Consider the following 18,831-nt stretch of genomic DNA (forward strand, 5'->3'; position numbering starts at 1 on the left):
TAAGGGTACAGCTTATGTTAGAATGAGATATAAAAAACAAGCTTAGTAAAGTAAGACTTTTATGGAATCAAATTAATTTAAGGTTAAACAACGTTAAAGCTCTTTACAATAGGTATCATCTTTTCCTGATTGCAAGTATTCTAAAAAAATATAACTGAAAATACTAAATGATCCCTTAGGCCAAATTACCTTTAATATACAAGTGAATAAGAATCATGGTAAGCAGAAATTGCAGTATACAAGGACAAGTAAAGATCTTCTTTCCTGTCACATGAAACCTGATCTTTCACCCACACAACTGTCGACTCTTCACATTTATGTCTCTCAAAAGAGTTTAATAAAGTACAATTATAAAATGACAAAGCATCACGGTCCAGAGCAAGAAGAGGGGTTGACATTAAATGAGGAGAGTGAATCTGGGGACTGTTCATGGGGAACCACTTCCCCAGGGCCACAATTCTTGGCTTTTTCAGCATGACCTTCTCCTATTTTCTACCAGGTCCCAGAACATCGTTCCTGGCTCCTTGCTCTCTCAGCCTCCCTGCCAAACCTGTCTGCCCTCAGGGCCTCAGTCAGTCTTTCCTTTGCTTTTTTCACTTTATGACTCTGTCTCCAGCTGTCTACATAAGTTATGGGCTGTCTGTAGAGTGGTTGGGGGAGACTGAGACCCACTCCTGGGATCACCTCTGCCCAGTCTGAAGACTGTGTGGCACTGGGGTTGAGGATGGGGTTTAGAGACCCAGCACCAACACAGCCCAGGGATTCACCTGGACCACTGGTGCAATTATATTTAAGGTATTTGTGATATAGAAAGTACTTAAAAGTTCTCCTTCACTGCAGCAGGCCCGGAGTCCCTGCAGTCTCCTGTATGCACAGACTTACGGAGGGTTCTGCAAGGTCTCCTCCCGTTGACTGTACCTGACCTCATGCCAGGGTGGAAAGTTATCCTTGTAACTGGTCTCTTGAAAATGCAGCTGGTGAGTCTTATAGGAAGTACAGACCTTTCACGATGTCTCCACTTGCTCTTGGTTAAATGGACCTCTCTTTTCTTCTCTGAAGTCTGGGGCATCATATTTCTTTTGAGCTTCCCCTTTCAAAACAAAATGAAATGTGAAATCTGAATAAAATGGGGGATGCAGACTGCCAGCCATGGAGAATATTCTCACCTCATTTGGATCTTCCATCCTCCTGTATCCTGGAGAAATATCATTCAAACTGCCCTGTGCATCACAATCATCTGGAGGGTTGTTAAAACACAGATTGCTGGACCTCCACCCAAGGAGCCCTGGGGAGGTCTAAGAATTTGCACTTCTCATTGTTCCCTGATGATGCTGATGCTGCTGGCACAGGCACCACACACTGAGAACGAGATCCTGGGACATCAATATGATATGAGTCAAGGGCAGAGAGGACTATGAAAACTAGATGGTCGTGTGCCCAGAGCATAGTAATTTAGTGCCTCATCTCTAATGAAATCACGTTCCTCTCAGCAATTTAATGCTCACTTCACTTGCACACCTAAGTCCCATCTTCACTCAAATATTCTCCTGTTCATAAGTAAATAACTCACACATGCCATATTCCCATCACACAGTCCTATCCACTGTAAATAACCATTTTTCCTCCCCTGACTTTTCCTCTCTCCTCCTACTCCTCCCTGTTAATCTGGGCTCCACCATCTGACTTAACACAATTGATGCTTCTTAGAAGTCAATCCTGCTCTCACATTTGTTCCACTTCCACACCCTCTTCTAGGTCATCCCATCCATTTCCCTGGCTTCAAATACCAGTAATGAACTAGAAATGCCCGTAGAGTCAGCACAGATCTGGCTTCAACCCTGAGACCCAAATACCCATCTGCCCACTCACCACATCAGTGATAACTCGATGACTCAGCTTGCAGTTAGCAGGTCCCAAGTTGAACAAACCAGTTCTCCAAATAATCACCCATATCTCAGGGTCCCCTAATCTCACTTGTTGGTACTGATATCCTGTCTACACCTGAGTGTCATTCTGGACACCCTGCCACTCCACACTTGTACATCAATGAACCATCCGTCCTCCCTCCTGAATCCACCTAAAAGTTCTCCACTTTTGAATAATTCTTGAGCACCTTTCAGATTTCCTACAAAATACCATTTCCACAGAGTGGCATTTCCTGATCCAGCCATCAAAATTAATGTCACATTGTCTCTGTTAATTTTTAAAATTTTAATTGTACGTGTATTATCATCTATTTCTCTCATAGTGTTTTTCTCACTAAATTGGATACTCCATGAAGTGAAGACTAATGTGGACTGTAATGTTTTACACTGCCGTATTCACTCATTGCTGTGCCCTTAGAAGGTACTCAATATATTTATTGAAAGAAATTATTCAAACTCCAATAAATACTTTGTAAAATTTTCAAACAAATTCACTCGACTGAAGTTATACAAGGATATAACCTGTTTTGTGGTATACTGCAATAAATTATCACTAATATTACAAATCCTTTCTGTCTGTAATTCATTTTAAGACTCTAGCCACAATAATCTATTTGAAATGTAAACCTAATCAGTGCACCTTTCCTTTACAATCTCTCATTTCTGTCTTCAGATACTCTTTTTTTCTGTATGTGTGAGGAAGATCGTCCCTGAGCTAACATCTGACAATCCTCCTTTTTTTTTTTGCTGAGGAAGACTGGCCCTGGGCTAACATCCATGCTCACCTTCCTCTACTTCATATGAGATGCCGCCACAGCATAACTTGACAAGAGGTGTGTTGGTGCACCCCGGGATCCGACCTGGCGAACCCTGGGCTGCCTCAGCAGAGCGCACGCACTTTATCGCTTGCGCCATCAGGCCAGCCCCTCAGATACTTTTTAACAGTGAATTCATAAATCTCGTTTCATCCCTGTTGTCCTGCCATAATGATTAATACCATCCCTTTCATTCTCCAACATGTCCCAGTTTGGAGGGAAAGTTATTTGATCCTCCCATTTATAGAGCACCTATTATAAGCCAAGTTATGTACTAAAACCCATGATCCAGAATTTAACTTAAAAAGTCACTGCCCCTGTTTATTTTAATCTTGGTGAAAGGGATGAGTTAATAAAGAGACTAATGAATGTGTAATATAGTGTTAGGTATAATTAGATCCTGTAATAAACAGTAAGGGCTACGCAGAGTTACAGAGACAGAGGGAGGGATGGAGGAAGAACAGTAAGGAGGGATAACGGAAAGAAATTACCTACAATTATTTCATTTATTTATTTATTTTGTGAGGAAGATCAGCCCTGAGCTAACATCCATGCCAATCCTCCTCTTTTTTTTGCTGAGGAAGACTTGCCCTGTGCTATCATCTGTGCCCATCTTCCTCAACTTTATATGGGATCCCGCCACAGCTTTGCCTGACAAGTGGTGCCTTAGTGCGTGTCCAGGATCTGAACCCAGGCCGCCAGCAGAGGAGCGTGAGCACTTAACCGCTATGGCATGGGGCCACCCACCTACACTTATTGATGATGAAGAGATTAGGGAAGGACTAACTGATGAGGTGATATTTGAGCACAGAACTGAATATTTTTTTAAAAAGACCAATCACATTGTGGGTAAAAAATTTTCCAGAGATGGGAACAATGTGAAAGGTGCAGGGCTGAATAGTAATTCCACTTCCCAGTGATTTTGTTGGTTAAAAACAAAACAAAACAAATGTCTGGCCTATTAACCCAAGAAAGCTCCCTCTACAGAAAAGTACAATACCTTGAACATTACCTAACAAACATTAACACCTAAGAAACAACTTTCGGTAAGGTTTGTTCTTGTTTTAAGTGCTACGGTCTGCTCACTTAAAGAGGTTTCACAGAAGGACAAAGTGTAGAAATGGACATTCTTGCCGTCCATATGGATTCCACGCTCACCAGAATAGGCTGGCTTGGAAAACAGAACAATGCAGATTCCTCCATGGCTGCAGAGTTGTCCTGCTGACCCCACTCCTGATGTGCAGACAGCCTGTGGATTGCTGGAAAATGCAGGGACTTCTGCCTCTGATTCCCCTTTTATGGAGGAAGGGAGTGGATAATCCAATCTGTGGATGATCCAGAGGAGACATCCTGTCTCTTATCAATGGGATTTGAGAGATTCCTAAAGCTTTATACCTAAACACATAAATGTTGGATTATTGACACTGTCAGATACTGTTGGTAGATGAAAACATTTAATACAATTGTGTGGGGAGGTGGTATTTGCAGTTTCTATCAATATTTTAATGTTTCCTTTTTCTTCCACTATGGATACCGTCTGTAAAATTAGAAATGGAAGTGTATATGTACAAAATGTCCATACAACTTATGTTTTAATAGGAAAAAATAGAGACTGTGTAAACGTTTATCAATAAAAGAATGTCCCAAATTTTTATTAACAAGTCTCTAGAAGATAGCACACAGCCATTAAAAAGAAATTACTATTTTGTGCATTAACATCTCAGGTAATTTCCAGTAAACTTGTAATTATTTCAACCGTCTTACTCTTTCCCTTCCTTTTGACCTGAATAATTAATGTTCCTTTACTCTCTTTACTTCACTGATGTTGATTTAACTCTTTTATTATTCCATTAATTCCTCCATAAACTTATTAGTTGAAATCATATAGAAATCTTTGTTTAATTGCACTAATGGTTAAATCCTGAATCCTTAATAAAGTCTAATATGAATAATTACTTTTACCATCTCCCCCAAATGCTAATACCTTCAACACTTTCAATTCTATTTTTAACCTTCCTGACATTTGTATTACTGTTTTCATGCATTTTATTCCACATATATTTTAATCTCCATGAGAGATTTCTAGAATTACTTCACAAAATAAAATTCATTTATATTTATTTATAAATTTTCCTTTCCTTTCCTCTTCAGTACTTACTGCATTCCTGGTTTTCAACCAGGGATCATTTTCCTTCGGATGTGATAACTCACTGCAGTATTTTGTCTAATTCAAGGCTACTAACAATGAAAAGTTTCACTTTAAGTTTTTCTAGAACATTGTAATTTGGGGCACTATTGCTGCTGGGTGTAGAATTCTGGTTTGACATGAGATTTCTTTTAGCATTTTAAAAATGCTGCTCTGTTGATGTCTATCTTATTTTCTTTATGGGTAGAAATCACCAATTGGCCTTTTTCTTGTTTATTTGGCCTCTCCAGTCCCTAAAATCCTTTACATTAACTTTGGATTTTAGACCATAGTTTATTTCATTAATATTTCCTGTATATGCACTCTGCTTAGGGAATCTTGAATTAATTGAACCTGTGGATTGATGTCTTTCATCAACTGGGAACATGCTTGTGTATTTTCACTTCTGATATCAATTCCTCCCCACGTTCTCTCTACACCCCTTTTAATCACACGCCATGTGTCTTCTAATTCTACCCTGAATTTTCCAACGTCATTGACCCTATGGTTTTCTTGAGAGATTTGCTCTTGAGCTGTCTTCCACTTTAGTAAACCAGCCTTTTGCTGGAATCAATTCCTTCTTAATTACTTAAATTCTTAATTTCAGTTCTAACATAAACACAATATATAACTTGAATTTTTTTAAAAAAGAGATAGCAGAGCAGTTTGACAATAAGGAGAAAATGATTTCCTTTTGATACAATAAAACTTAAATAGATAGGAGAAAATTATATATTGCATCATATTAAGAAATATGAGGAGCCAGTATTCATTAAAATTCACCAGTAAGACAGAATGGGTGGAAAACCTGAATATCTTGTTCTTTGTACTGATGTGGACTACATTTTGAAATGATAATATTTAGATTTCTTGGGTTAAATAAAAATGTTATAAAATCCAGTTTCATCTGTTTGTATTTACTTTTTTAACATGTGTTCTGGAAAATTTAAATGACATAGGTCACATTGTGATGTCACTGTTGCTCTTGGTTGGATAGAGCCATGATGTGATGGTTAACTTTAGCTGTCAACTTGACTACACTCAGGGATGCCCAGATAGACTGTGAAGCATTATTTCTGGGTGTGCCTGTGAGGATGTTTCTGGAAGAGATTAGCATTTGATTCCATAGTCTACATAAACAAACCCACCCTCACTAGTGTGTGTGGGCATCATCTAATCTGTTGAGGGCTCAATAGAACAAAAAGCAAAGAAAGGCTGAATCCACTATCTCCTCCTGACCTGGGATGTCCATCATTTCCTGCCCGTGGACATCATATGTCCTGGTTTTAAGACGTTCAGACTTTGACAGAATTATATCACTGTTTTTTCTGGTTCTCCAGCTTGCAGATGGCAGATTGTGGAACTTCTCAACCTCCATAACCTTGTGAGCCAATTGCTACAATAAATCTCCACTTCTATATGTTTATATATATTATATGGTTCTATTTCTCTAGAGAATCCTGACTAACACACATGGATAACAAAGTGCATATTAAGTGCACCTGGAGGAAATTTCCCAAGACATAGGTGGCTCCCCCAACCCCCAGGATGAAGCTATTCATCCCATCTAGGCAACAGGCATGAGCACGTGCACACACACACACACAAAGACAAGTAATTTGAAAATGTGCTCAAGCTCAAACTCTCAGTCTCTGCCTTATCCTTCATCACAGCAGTGATTTGTACATGGCATGTTATACATCCTTTGCCATTTATGATCTCTTTCCTCTCACTAAGACTAAATCAAACAGGGGCAGTCAGTCTGTTTAGTTATTTTGTAGATCACGGGTTTTATACCAGAGCTTTGCATGTATTAAGTGCTTTACAAATAGAATGACCAAATAGTTTTCCCTCCAAACTGGAACATATCAGGTAATGAAAAGTGTAGTATTAATATTTATGGTAAGACAACAGGAGAAATATGTGCTGAAGATAGATATGGAGGATTTAAAAGTTAAGATGAACTGATCACTTTTGCATTTTAAACAGATCATTGTAACTAGAGTCTCGTGATTGGATTACCGGGAGAAAGGATTTGGAATCTTAAGCTACTCTTGCTCATTTATTGCAGTGTACCACTATAAAGGTGGTATATTTGCACAAGAGTAGTTAAGTGGAGGGGCTGGCCCCGTGGCATAGCAGTTAAGTGCGTGCTCTGCTGCTGGTGGCTGGGGTTCGGATCTTGGGTGCACACCAATGTACTACTTCTCTGGCCATGCTGAGGCCATGTCCCACATACAGCAACTAGAAGGATGTGCAACTATGACATACAAATATCTGCTGGGGCTTTGAGGAAAAAAAGGAGGAGGACTGGCAATAGATGTCAGCTCAGAGCCAGTCTTCCTCAGCAAAAAGAGGAGGATTAGCATGGATGTTAGCTCAGGGCTGATTTACCTTGGAAAAATAAATGATTAGTTAAGTGGATGGATTTAAAATATTTCATGAAGCAAAGTTTTAGTGTTTGAATTTTATATGTATATAAATATAAAATATATATTGTGCACATAATATATGTGAGCCCTTTTTGTGTGCAAAGCCATATGTGAACACTATTGTGGGAAAATTTGGAAAATCCATATTAGTCTTGTCTTCATGGAATATCAAATTTAGTGAGAAAGAACCAAATCTTGAAAGAAATAGATAATAATGCACATATAACTAAAATAGAAAAAAAATCAACAAAGAGGAAAAATGGAGTTTTGTAATTTAGGTTATTAGAGCAAGAGAATTCACTGTGTGGAAATGCTAATTTGTAGGAGACCTGAAAGGTGATTAGAAATAAATCAGAAGTGGATAACTTGTAGGTAGATTCAGAAGGGTGGATGGATGGTTCATTGATATGTGAGTGTGAGGTGGCAGGGTGTCCAGAGTGACACCCAGGGGTAGACAGGTTATTACCACAAATAAGTGAGTTTGGGGACACTGAGAGAGAAGCAAATTATTTGGGGAAGCGATTTGTTAAACTTGGGACCTGGTCATTGTGAGTTGAGTCATCACTGATGTGGTTAGTGGGCAGGTAGATAAATGGGTCTGGGGATCAGAGTTAAGTCTCTGTTGATTCTTTGGACATGTTTGGCTCATTAGTGGCATTTGAAGCCAGAGAAATGTATGGGGTTGCCCCAGAAGGAGGGTGCAGATGGGGAACAGTTGTCAGAGCAGTGCTGACTTCTGGGAAGCATCAGTCATGTGGGGTGGTCATAAAGAGAAGCCAGGAAGTTGCTCAGGAAGTTTAGACAGGCAAGAGCAGGACAGTGTAGGGTGGTGAATCCCAAGGACAAATGGTCTTTTAAAAGGACATTGGAGTCCGTAATGTAACGTGCTACTGCAGAGCGTGTCAGATCAATCATGAAAAGTCCCTAGTGGATTAGTAAGAGACATGGCTTGTGAGGTTAACAAGAGAAGCATCCGCAGAATCTGAGTGGGACTGGGTGGGCATTGTGGAAACAGAGGCATTGGGATATATGTGAACTTTTCACAACGGATCCCTGGAAGGAGGAGGAGAGGAGGGGTGTGGAGGGTGAGGAATATTAAGAATGCTGGATGAAAGATTTGGTTTGTAGATGGTAGAGATTTGTGCATATTTGAAACTTGAGGGATGATTCCAGTAGGGTATTTATGGAAAGCACAACAAATATTGAGGGCATAATGTCATTGAAATGGAAGAATAAGATAAAAATCAGAGTGGTTTCAGCCAAGAAATCAATTTCTTTGCATATAACAACAGAAAAGGTGTGAGAAATGAATTTCTCATGAGGAATATTTGTAGATCTGATGACTAGAGAGTGAAATAGTTCTTGTCTGAGGGTTAACAATTTATCTGTGAAATATGGAGGAGGTCGGAATATAGAGATTTATGGAACTCAAGAAATGGAAAGAATTGAGTAGAGCATTCAGGAAGCATTAGAGAAATGCATATAGGTCCATTGGTTGCTGTTGATTCTTTGTTGGGATACACAGACTTCTGGTGCATTCTCTGTTCAGTGCAAATGTCAACATGGCATGGCAGGTATTTGAAATCATCTGAAGTGTGCAGGGTGGATATGATGGCAATAAGGAATCTGGGAGTATGGTCAGTGGATGATTGAAATGATGGACTGTGGAAACTGAGCTTAATAGACAGGAGTATGAGAAGAAAAGAAAGAGAGGCTTGTGAAGATATTCCTGCTGGAGTAATCTAGTTTATTAAAGAATGATTATTTAGAGTGGAGTTCTTTGTGTAAAAACTGGAAATGTGGAAATTTGTGTTGGGAATATGGTGTTTCTGAATTACTGATTTGCGAGCAGGAGAATTTTGGGTGAAGATAGGATCGGGGTGTGGAAGTGAATGACTAGGGATGGAATAGTGAATAATGTCATTAGAGATGAGGCACTAAAAGGAGCTATGGAGTCCTTGGAACTCGTGTGTCCCAATAACAGTGGGCTGTGGGGCACCAGCATGTGTGTATTTGACCATGACAGAGAGCAGAGGAGAGGAACGTCCTGAAGCAAGATGGCGGAGGGAAGTTGGTCTGGATTTGACACTGGATAATGACCTTGAGCTTTCTGTCATTGTCTCACATCAGCTTGATGGTGTCACTGAATCCTGTTCTCCACGTGTGGTCCCTGTACCAGCAGCATCAACATCACCTCTTAGAAATGAAAATTCTCCATTCCTTCCCCAGACCTACTAGGGTTGAGGTCCAGCAATCTGAGTTTTAAAAACCCTCCAATGATTGTGATGCACAGTGTGATTTGAGACACGTCTCCAGGGATAGAAGGAGGGTGGAATATCCACGTGAGCTGAGAACGTTCTCCATGGATGGTAGTCCTCATCCTCCATTTTGTTCAAATTTCATATTTTATTTTGTTTTGAAAATGAAAGATCAAAAAATATTCCCCGACTTCATAGTGGAAACAGTAAGACCATGAAACTAAACCCAATCAGAAAAGTGAAAATCTATGCACCCTGAAGCTTAAGCAGCTGCATGTTCCAGAGGCCAGTTGCTGGAATAACTTCCTATCCTGGTGGTGAGGTCAGGTGCAGTCAGTGGGAGCAGACCCTGGAGAAGCCTCAGCAAGTCTGTGGATACAGCAGACTGCAGGGACCCCAGGCCTGCAGCAGTGAAGGAGAACTCTTAAGTTCTTTGGAGTCGCACATACCTTCAAAACAGTCACACAGCCTTGTCCATGTGAATCCCTGGACCATGCAGGGGCCGAGGGATCTGCACACCAGCCCTGATCCCACCCCGGCCCACTGTCCATATTGGGCAGAGATGAGTCCAGGAATGGGTCTGGATCGCTCACAGACCCTCTGCAGGCAACAGGCATCTTCTAGAGATATCAGGAGACAGACACAGAAAGTGAAGAAAAGCATGGGAGAGACTGTGGTCTCGAGGACAGACGAGATTGCCGGGTAGGCAGACAGAGCAAGGAGCCAAGAAAGGCATCCTGAAAACACAGTGAGGAAAGCAGCTTCAGTGCTGAAGAAAAGGTGAGTGGTGCCGTTGAGAAATTCCCCATGAGACAGGCTTGACTCTCACAGCATCTCTTTGTAACATCCATCATGATCTTGACCTTTCATGGTAAACCTCAATATTTATTTATTTGAGTATACTTGGTGAGTTTTCTCCTTTTTATATTAAAATTTATTGGATAATTGAAGCTGAGGAATTAGTGTTTTGAACTTACATTTGTTTTTTCTAGAACTTACACTCAATGAAGAGATGATACCTACTTGAATGAGATTTGTCTTTTAATGTATATTAAATCCGATTCCATTCATTTTTATTGTGATTTTTTTTTTTTTTTGCTGAGAAAGATTCACCGAGATAACATTTGTTGTCAGTCTTCCTCTACTTTCTATACAGGTCACCGTCACGGCGTGGCTGCTAATGAGTATTGTATGTCCGTGCCTGGTAACTGGACCTGGGCCACCAAAGCACAACATGCCAAACTTAACCCCTCGGCCAGGGACCAGCACTATGATTTTGCATCTAATTATAACATCAAATCCATCAATCTTTTTCTTCATTGTCACATGGTAATTCAGACATAGGTGATGTCTATATCATGAATTAAGTATCTCTTCTCTGTTACCTGGCAAATTTGTGTAGCTTTGATTTTGGAATCTAAACAATGAGCATACCCCCTGGGGACATTATGTTCCACTCAGAGAACCTTGCAGCAGGCTCATTGCCTTCCTTCCCACATTAGATCCAGAGTCGTGGAAATGTGTTTGCCTTGCACACAGCACAGAATACATAGGAATTACTCAACAAACATGTGATAAGTGAACAATTGGTGGCATCATCAGGTCATTCACAGAAGCCAGACTGAGAGAGAACTTCCTTAGGTCAGCAAGGAGAAGTATTCCTTTATATTTGTGATGTTTTAATTTGTAACATTGCAATGTGAACACCAAGTATACTACTTTTATCAAAATTGTGTTCTGAAGGTTTTCAAAAATCTCGAAATCTCAGAGTAGAGATAAATCAATCTCTGTGAACCTGTTACTTGCTTCAAAGATTGTCAACTCGTATACCATCTGACTTTGTTTATCCTCACACCAAAACCCCAAGAATTAACCAGAGGAGATGACTGAGAGCACATCATTTCAACTGTAAATATTTCAGTTTCTCTTACAGCTGAGGGATTTTTTGAACATAAACACAATAACGTTATCACATACAAAAATATAAATATCATTCGGATAATCAACTATCTAGTCAGTATCCAAAGTCTCCCAGTTTTGTCAAGGTTATTTCTTGGTTTTACATTTTATTTGAGTCAGGATCTTAATGAAACCCTTCTTTTGCAATTGGTTGATCTGTTTCTGAAGTCACTTTTAATCTCTTAGTAGTTCATGCATCTTGGGATTTGGGTGGGATATGAGTGTGTGTGTTTGTGTGTCTACACCGATGTGTGAATTCTTTCTTTCCCAGATGACAGGGCCCTGGAAAGAAAGGCCTGGGCTCTGGGAACCAGGATTTCTACTCTGCTTCTGGCTGAACTGAAAAGGCCTCCCTGGGTGACACTTGCAGCCTTCAGAAAGGAGGCGGAAGAAGTATCAAGGAAGTCAATACAATGGCCCTTGTCTTACAGGGTGTTTCCAGGGCATGATGTTCAAAATGCTGGGTGGTAACACTTTAGCTCCTGGTCGTGGGGTGGGTTCTTGGGGTGAGCTCTGAGCAGTGTCTGTTCACCACCCACGCGGGGAGCATTTCAGTATTTTAATTGGTAAGGTTGTGTCTGTTGTGTCTAAGATTGGTGGCATTCCCCTGCTGGACCCACTTCTCTACCTGCCCCTCTCCTGCCCCATCTTTCAAAACTCCCAACAGGAAAGTTTCACATCCCTGTAACACAAATCCACATAAGAGAGAGTCTGGCCTGCCCTCACCCAACTCCTGTGCCCTCACCTCTCATCGATACTGAGGGGCTCCATGGCCTGTAAACAGGCCCCAAATCGCTCTTCGGGCTTCAGGTCATACTTATTTGCAGCCTGCTGGAGCAGCTGGATCCTCCTGATGACTTTGCATTTCTGGGAGGAAGGACAGGGTGCAGACAGGGCTTGGGTGGGGAACCCTGCCAGGGACTTGTGGGGAGTGAGGATCCGGCCTGGGGTCTGTGCTCACTCGGGAACCCTCCTGCTTTCCCCCTCAATTCAGGACTTGCCTGTCCTCACAGTTGGCTTGAATTAGTTCCTCATCCAGGAAGGTGTCCTTGATGCCAGCCCCTCCCGCACCCGCCAACGTGATGGGATTCCCAACTTTGTGGATCTAACTCATCCAATAAATGTAAGACCCGAGGGATGAGGACACGAAACATCTTGCCACGCGAGGTCTGTGATTTCCACTTCCCCACCCTCCCCACAGATGCTCACCTCACGCCATTTCTGGGGTTCACCAGATTTCCCTGGAAAGAAGACAGCGAATGTCCATCAGAAACAGCCCCCCAAGCCCATAACCAGCCCCTATCTTACCCCTTCTCAGGCTGCAGGACTGTCAGTGCCCAGCAGAGGGCAGAACTTCCACAAACAGAACTTGACACTGGGCCAGGCTCTGGGCTCCAGAACAGGAGGGACAGGGGAGCTGAAGCCAGAGACCTTGTAGCCCACCCATTTCTGATGACAGACGGGAAGACTGAGGCCTCAGGCAAGAAGGGACAGCTGGACCACAGGTGTGCTTCCTGACTTGCAGGGACTGATGGCACTCCCCCAGGGGCAGGGCCTGATGGGGAGGCTGAGTGCAGCTCAGACACAGCCTCCTGCAGCTCTGCAGGCAGGCAGCTCTGAGCTTCCCCAGGCTGGGGAGCCTCGTGGGGGTCTTACGTGGAGCCTCCGTTCCCGCATTGCTAAGATGAGCCTGACTCCCCAGCTCCCAGGGGTGGCCGTGGGGCTCTCATGAGAGGAGGTTTGACAGGTACTGAGAGCTCAGGGGCCAGTGCAGGGCTTTCTCATCCCAAAACTCAGGTTCCTGCTCCCTGGCCCACCTCCAGGTTCACTCACTTCCAGACCATCCTCCATCCCAATATTTAGCAGCTTCAGGTGATAGAGGTACATGCCCAGGAAGGGGATGACACCCTGTGAAATCAGGGTGGGAGGGGTGATGAGTCCCACCTCTCAGGTGCCCCCATGGACCCTCCCCCAAATCACTTCACCCCATCCTCCTGCCCACCACAGACTCCCACAGAGAGCAGCCTAGGACCCTCAGCAGCCTCCCCCCAGTTGCCCCCTCCAGGACCACCCAACGTCCCCCGTCAGCTACCAGGGGCAGCTTTTGGCAAATCCCAGGTTGTGCGGTCCCTGCCACTCCCCCCCCAAATCCTCCCTCAGCCCAGCCATTCCAGGCCTCCTCCTGGTCACTTCCAGGGCAGGCATTTCAAGCTCTGGGGCTCTAGGAGCTGGGCTGGAGGAGGAGTGACCCCTCTCTTGGGGAGGCCTCCAGCTGTGAGGGAGGAGACCCCCTCCTCTGACACCTGGACCCTCCCCCTCAGGCCCCCTCACCTGCTGCTACCTCTCCTGGGTTCCCTGGTGGTCCATCTTCAGGGTGGCCCCCACAGAGGTCACATCCTGCAGGTTCAAGGACAGGCTCCAGAGGCCATGCACCCTTCCTCGAGTCTCCCAGGCCCCTGATCTTGGACCCTGGACATCTGGTGTCTATGGCTGCTCCCATTCTAGAGTGCTCTGATTCTAGTCAATCCCAGCTCCAACACTCCCTCCTCTGTGCCCTCAGGCCTTCCCAGACCCCTAAGCCTCTCTCTTCATCAGGAAAGTGTGAGGAGGACTCCTCATGCCTCTCAGGGTTCCCTGAGGACTCAGTGTCATCTGACTGTCACCAGTAGTCCCCCCTCGCCCCCGAGGAGGAGGAGCACAAAGCTCCTGCACATCCCTCTCCCCCTTGTACCTCATCACCCCTGTGAGACCTGCACCACAGATCATCTCCCTCCATTTCCCAGATGAGGAGACCGAGGCCCACAGAGGGGCGGTGACTTGCTCAGGGGCCCACAGAGGAGAGACCGCTCCCCCGCCCAGCCAGAGGCCCTGTCCCCCGGCCTTCACTCCTCCTCCAGACACACCTCTGACCAAGGTCCTGTCCTCTGGACTCTCGGGGTGTGTCTAGGCGCTTAGTCAGGCTGACTCATGGATGGGGAGGCAAAAGGTGTCTCATGGGGCATATCCAAGTGGCTTCTGCCTGTCCCAGCCCCTGGGATTTTCTGACTCCAGGCTGGACCTGAGGCCATGCCAAATGCCTCAGCTCCCTAGGATCCCCTCAGGATTGTCCCTGCACAGAACTCCTCCTTCATTCACTCAGGAAGGGGACCCCTTTCAGCCACATCTGAGTGACAGTGTAGGGGGTGACCAGGGCGCTGTGTAATGGTGACATTTGCATCCTTTTTTACTTTGAAACTTCTAATGTCCTGCCAGGAAGGTCCATTCAGAATCTGTAGGTTCTCCGATAATTCTCATTGCCATCTGGGGAGTATCCTTGTCAACAAGGCACCGGGGTAGACTCTCACTGGGTTGTCAGCAATGACCACTATCGGGATAGAGTGCAGAGTCCCAGAGAGCACACAGTTCTGTCCCAGATCCACCATACATTCCAAGGCTGGGCAGCCCGTGTGTCCACCTGGCCTGTGTGACCACACAGTGCCTGTCCCTGGGGCAGGCAGGGTGCTCTTCCCTGCGAGGTGCAGTGAAGACCGAAGGAGCTGCAGGGGCCTGGCTTCCTGAGGACAGCCTGGGCTGCTTTAGGAAGAAAGGAACCCCCACCCACTCCATCCACCCACCAGCCTGGAGGGAGAGGGCCAGCTGATGGGCCTGCATGGAAGCCAGAGACCTGCTCATTCTGCCAGCTCCTCACCTCCTGGAACAGTCCAACCAACACCACTCTACGCCATGACAAAGGTCTCCTACCCCAAACAGTCCCCACCTGCCCCTGCAGCTCACACTCCCCGCTTCCTGTCAAGCTTGACAAGACACACCGTTATTTCTCAGGGAACCTTAAGTGAAAAACTTACCAAAGAACACCCTGCCTGGTCCCTCCTCCCCCTTCACCTTCCCTCCTTCCAGATCTCGAGCCTCCACTCACCTCCGTGAGCAGTTTCCTCCTCTCCCACTGGTCCATTCTGCACAAGGTTTTAAATTTTTTGCAGTTTCTCTTGAGGAGGGAAAAAAGGAATGAAACACTGTGGGGTGGTTTAAAGGTAAATCCCTTTTGTTTGAAAACGCAGAATTATACAGACAGCCTGGATGAGCATTTTCAATGTGTCCTCTGAGCCCAGAGGTCTCTGGGACTGGGGAGGGGGCTCTGCTGTTGCCACCTGGGGTCTTCATTCTCTTATCTACTGAACAAACCTGTTTTAAAGAGTTTTGATTTCAGGTGGACAGAGAGTTCTGTTGCTGCAAAGCAAACACTTGAAAATCTTCAATTTTGTTCAAGCCAGGATCTGGCACTTCGGGAAACTGATTCCTGAAGCAGAACCACTGGCCTAAGTTTCCAGAAAGACTCCATGCCTCCCAACCAGGTCAGACCCTGTCCCCAGGGTTCATTGTCTCCCAGGAGGTCCCAGCTTACTGAAGGGCAATGGCAGCCCTGTGGGGGGTGTCTGGTCCACACAGGTGGTGCCTCTCATGGAGAGAGGTCTACCCACCTGGACACCTGTCTCCATGTCTTTTTTAAATGCTGACTGGAGGGGCTCTGCATTGCCCAGAGGATGGCATGGAGTGAAGACAAGTTCCTCAGGCCGTGGCACTTCTGGGGAAGGGAAGAGAATGTGTTGTGAGGGGGAGCTGGAGCCCTGCTTCCTCTGGATTCTGTCCCCTCATGGACGTCTCCTGTCCTGGATGAGACAGAGGCTCAGAAAACCTGGGAAGAGCACAGCTGGACCCTGATGAGGGACACTCCAAGGGAGGAGGATTTTAGCTCAAGCCAAGGAAGGAGCCCAGGATGGGGTGAGCTTCCTACCACTGGGACCAGGAGTCAGGTCATCGAGGCCCTGGCAGGAGGAGCCTAAGGATTCTGCGAAGGCTCAGACCACAGACTTCAATCCTGAGAACTGAGTAAGGAGAAGGAACGGTTCCCAAGACTCTAGAGAGGGGTTCCCAGGGCCTCCCACATCTTACCTTGGCCACCTGGATCCAGAGCTCCACCACGCTGGCCCTGTCCTGGGCCGTCATGCTCGGGTCCCCGAGGCAGCTGGTGATGACACATTTGACCACTCTGCTAAAGTGGGTCATGGTGGCATGGATAGTGGGTGCAAGGTGCTCACTGACCCTGTTGTCCCACTGGGACCAGATGGAGTCCAGGAAGTCATGGGGCATCACTTTCTTGAAGAGCTCCTGGGGAGGACAGGGAGTGTCACGCAGCCCTGCCACAGCCCAGCTCAGCTTCCGCAGCCCCCAGTCCCAGGCCGGGTCAGTGATGAGAGCTGGAGCTCAGGAAGCTGAGAATGCGACCTGAGGCTTGTGGGAGTCCCTGGGTGTTGCCTGTGTCCCCTCAGGGTACCCAGCACAGGATGACCCAGGACCCGATACTGTGGCCCAGGGAAGTGGCATTTGCTCACTGCCCAGTCTCACTTCGTCCAAGCACCAGAACTTGGCTCCTGCTTGACCATCTCTAGGGGCATCTTCCACCCATTCTGATCATCCTGGGGTCTGACTCCTCTTTCAGATGCACATTCCCCCAAGGGAGCAACAACCACGGGCTTTGTTTGTCTGCCATGTAGTCATGTACACATGAGGTGCCTAATAAGTGCTGAGCCTGTTGAGGCCTCCTGGGCAAATGAGTGAACTACCCAAGGACCAGACAGCACTTCAGTGTGCTCCCCTCCCTCACCAAAGCACAGACTATGCCCAACTTCCTCTCTGCTCCACCTCATCCATCAGTACAGCCACTCTGCATGGCAGCTGCTCTCAGTGTCCATCTCTACTGTCCACATGAGGACAGCAAAGGCTTGGGAGTTAAGAAGGCTGCTCAGGTTACATGAGGGTAAGCAGGGAAGCTGGACCGAGATCATGGGATTCTGGATCAGGAAATGGCAGGTGTGGGGCAGCTCATGGCACAGCGAAGGCCGGCCCCACCTGCCCTGAGAGCCCCACTGCTCACCACATCCATCAGTGTCAACTGCTCTGCCACCAGCTGGGGAGGGAACTCCAAGAAGTCAGGCTTCTCCTCCCTCAGAAGGTTCTTGGTGGTCACGTCCCAGGGGCAGGTGGGTTCTGGGGCTGGATCTGGCTCTGCTGTTATCTCTCCAGGTGGAGGGAGGATTCTCCCTGGAGCCAATGGTCCATCTGACTCCTGCTCAGGAGCTGGCACTGGGGCTGGAGCTGATGTTGGTGGTGGCTCTGGCCCTGGAGGGACTGATGGAGGTGACACTGGCTCCAGCTTTGGCACAGGTGGTGGAACTAGAGCTGGAGCTGGATCTAGCCGTGGAGCTGGCCCTTGCTCTGGCTCTGGAGCTGGAGGGAGCTCTGGAGATGGTACTGCAGCAGGAGAAAGAAACAGTATCACTCAAGTAGGTGACTTCCCCTGTGCCTGTCAAAGCCAGGAAAGACCCCACTGCCTTGAAGGGAACAAAGCCTCTGAACACTCAGCAAATTTTCTTCCCAGACTGCAGTCACCTCACCTTCCAGCTCTGCCTCAATGTGCCGTGGATGCTCCAGCTGGACCTGGAGAAGGTAGGCGTGGCCCTGCAGCCCCGAGCCAGGCAAGCTGACATGCAGAGAGGCCAGCTTCGCCCTGAAGCAGGGATAGTGCAGGGGTTCCCAGAAATCCTGCCCTGGGTCCAGGCAGGTTCATACCAGAGAAGAAATGGCACTGGGGGAGGCAAGTGGGCAACAGAGTCAGAGGCCTGGCCTTTCCCTCCACACTTCTCCCCCAAGGCACCTGGCTTGGGACTGGGCCCCTATGCCTGCCCCTTCCCATCCAAGGGAGAGCCCCACGGCAGCAGTGGTCCCTGTGAGGCTATCCTGGCAGTGGCAGGTCTGCTTATACAGCAGGTTGAACACAGATTCTGTCGTGACTCTCTTCTCACTGACACTCTTCTCCCAAAGGGCTGGGACACAGCCCAGCCCAGCCCTCCATGCACTTGTACAACTGGACTGAGCACTGAGGCAGATTTGTGAGCAGGTTGCTCACACATCTCCTATCTTGGAACTGGAGGTTGATTTCAGAAGAGGTGGATGTGGGGAGGCCGATTTTGATGGGTCTGTGGTGGGAATGGGTCTCTTGGGGACAACTCAGCCAAGCCACCCCTCGGACTCCCAGGGGTCCTGACACCCATCCAAGCTCTTTGAGTCCTGTCCTCTTGGATTGGAAGCCACCAGACCTCGGCCTTCCCATGGAAATCAAAAGATGCATGAGATGTGGGTTCTGAAAGGCCCGCCCCAGCCACAGCCCCCATCTCTCCCTCCACACCTTCTTCTGTAGAG

General features: G+C 46.3%; 1 protein-coding gene and 1 pseudogene across 1 annotated transcript; both read right to left on the minus strand.

The window, feature by feature from the left end:
- Positions 1–438: 438 nt before the first annotated feature.
- On the minus strand, positions 439–3,943 carry LOC147911533 (methyl-CpG-binding domain protein 3-like 2B pseudogene; annotated as a pseudogene).
- A 12,443-nt stretch (positions 3,944–16,386) lies between these two features.
- On the minus strand, positions 16,387–18,803 carry LOC147911534 (ral guanine nucleotide dissociation stimulator-like). The gene is made up of 4 exons (XM_087428038.1): positions 18,653–18,803; positions 18,027–18,179; positions 17,507–17,883; positions 16,387–16,740 (listed from the first exon to the last, which is right to left on the minus strand). Exons 1-4 carry the CDS (start codon positions 18,801–18,803, stop codon positions 16,387–16,389), a joined length of 1,035 nt encoding a protein of 344 aa, XP_087284164.1.
- Positions 18,804–18,831: the final 28 nt, after the last annotated feature.

The sequence above is a fragment of the Ceratotherium simum genome, unplaced genomic scaffold (assembly GCF_057802395.1).
Source record: "Ceratotherium simum simum isolate JZ-2026a unplaced genomic scaffold, ASM5780239v1 HiC_scaffold_43, whole genome shotgun sequence".
Lineage (NCBI taxonomy): Eukaryota > Metazoa > Chordata > Mammalia > Perissodactyla > Rhinocerotidae > Ceratotherium > Ceratotherium simum.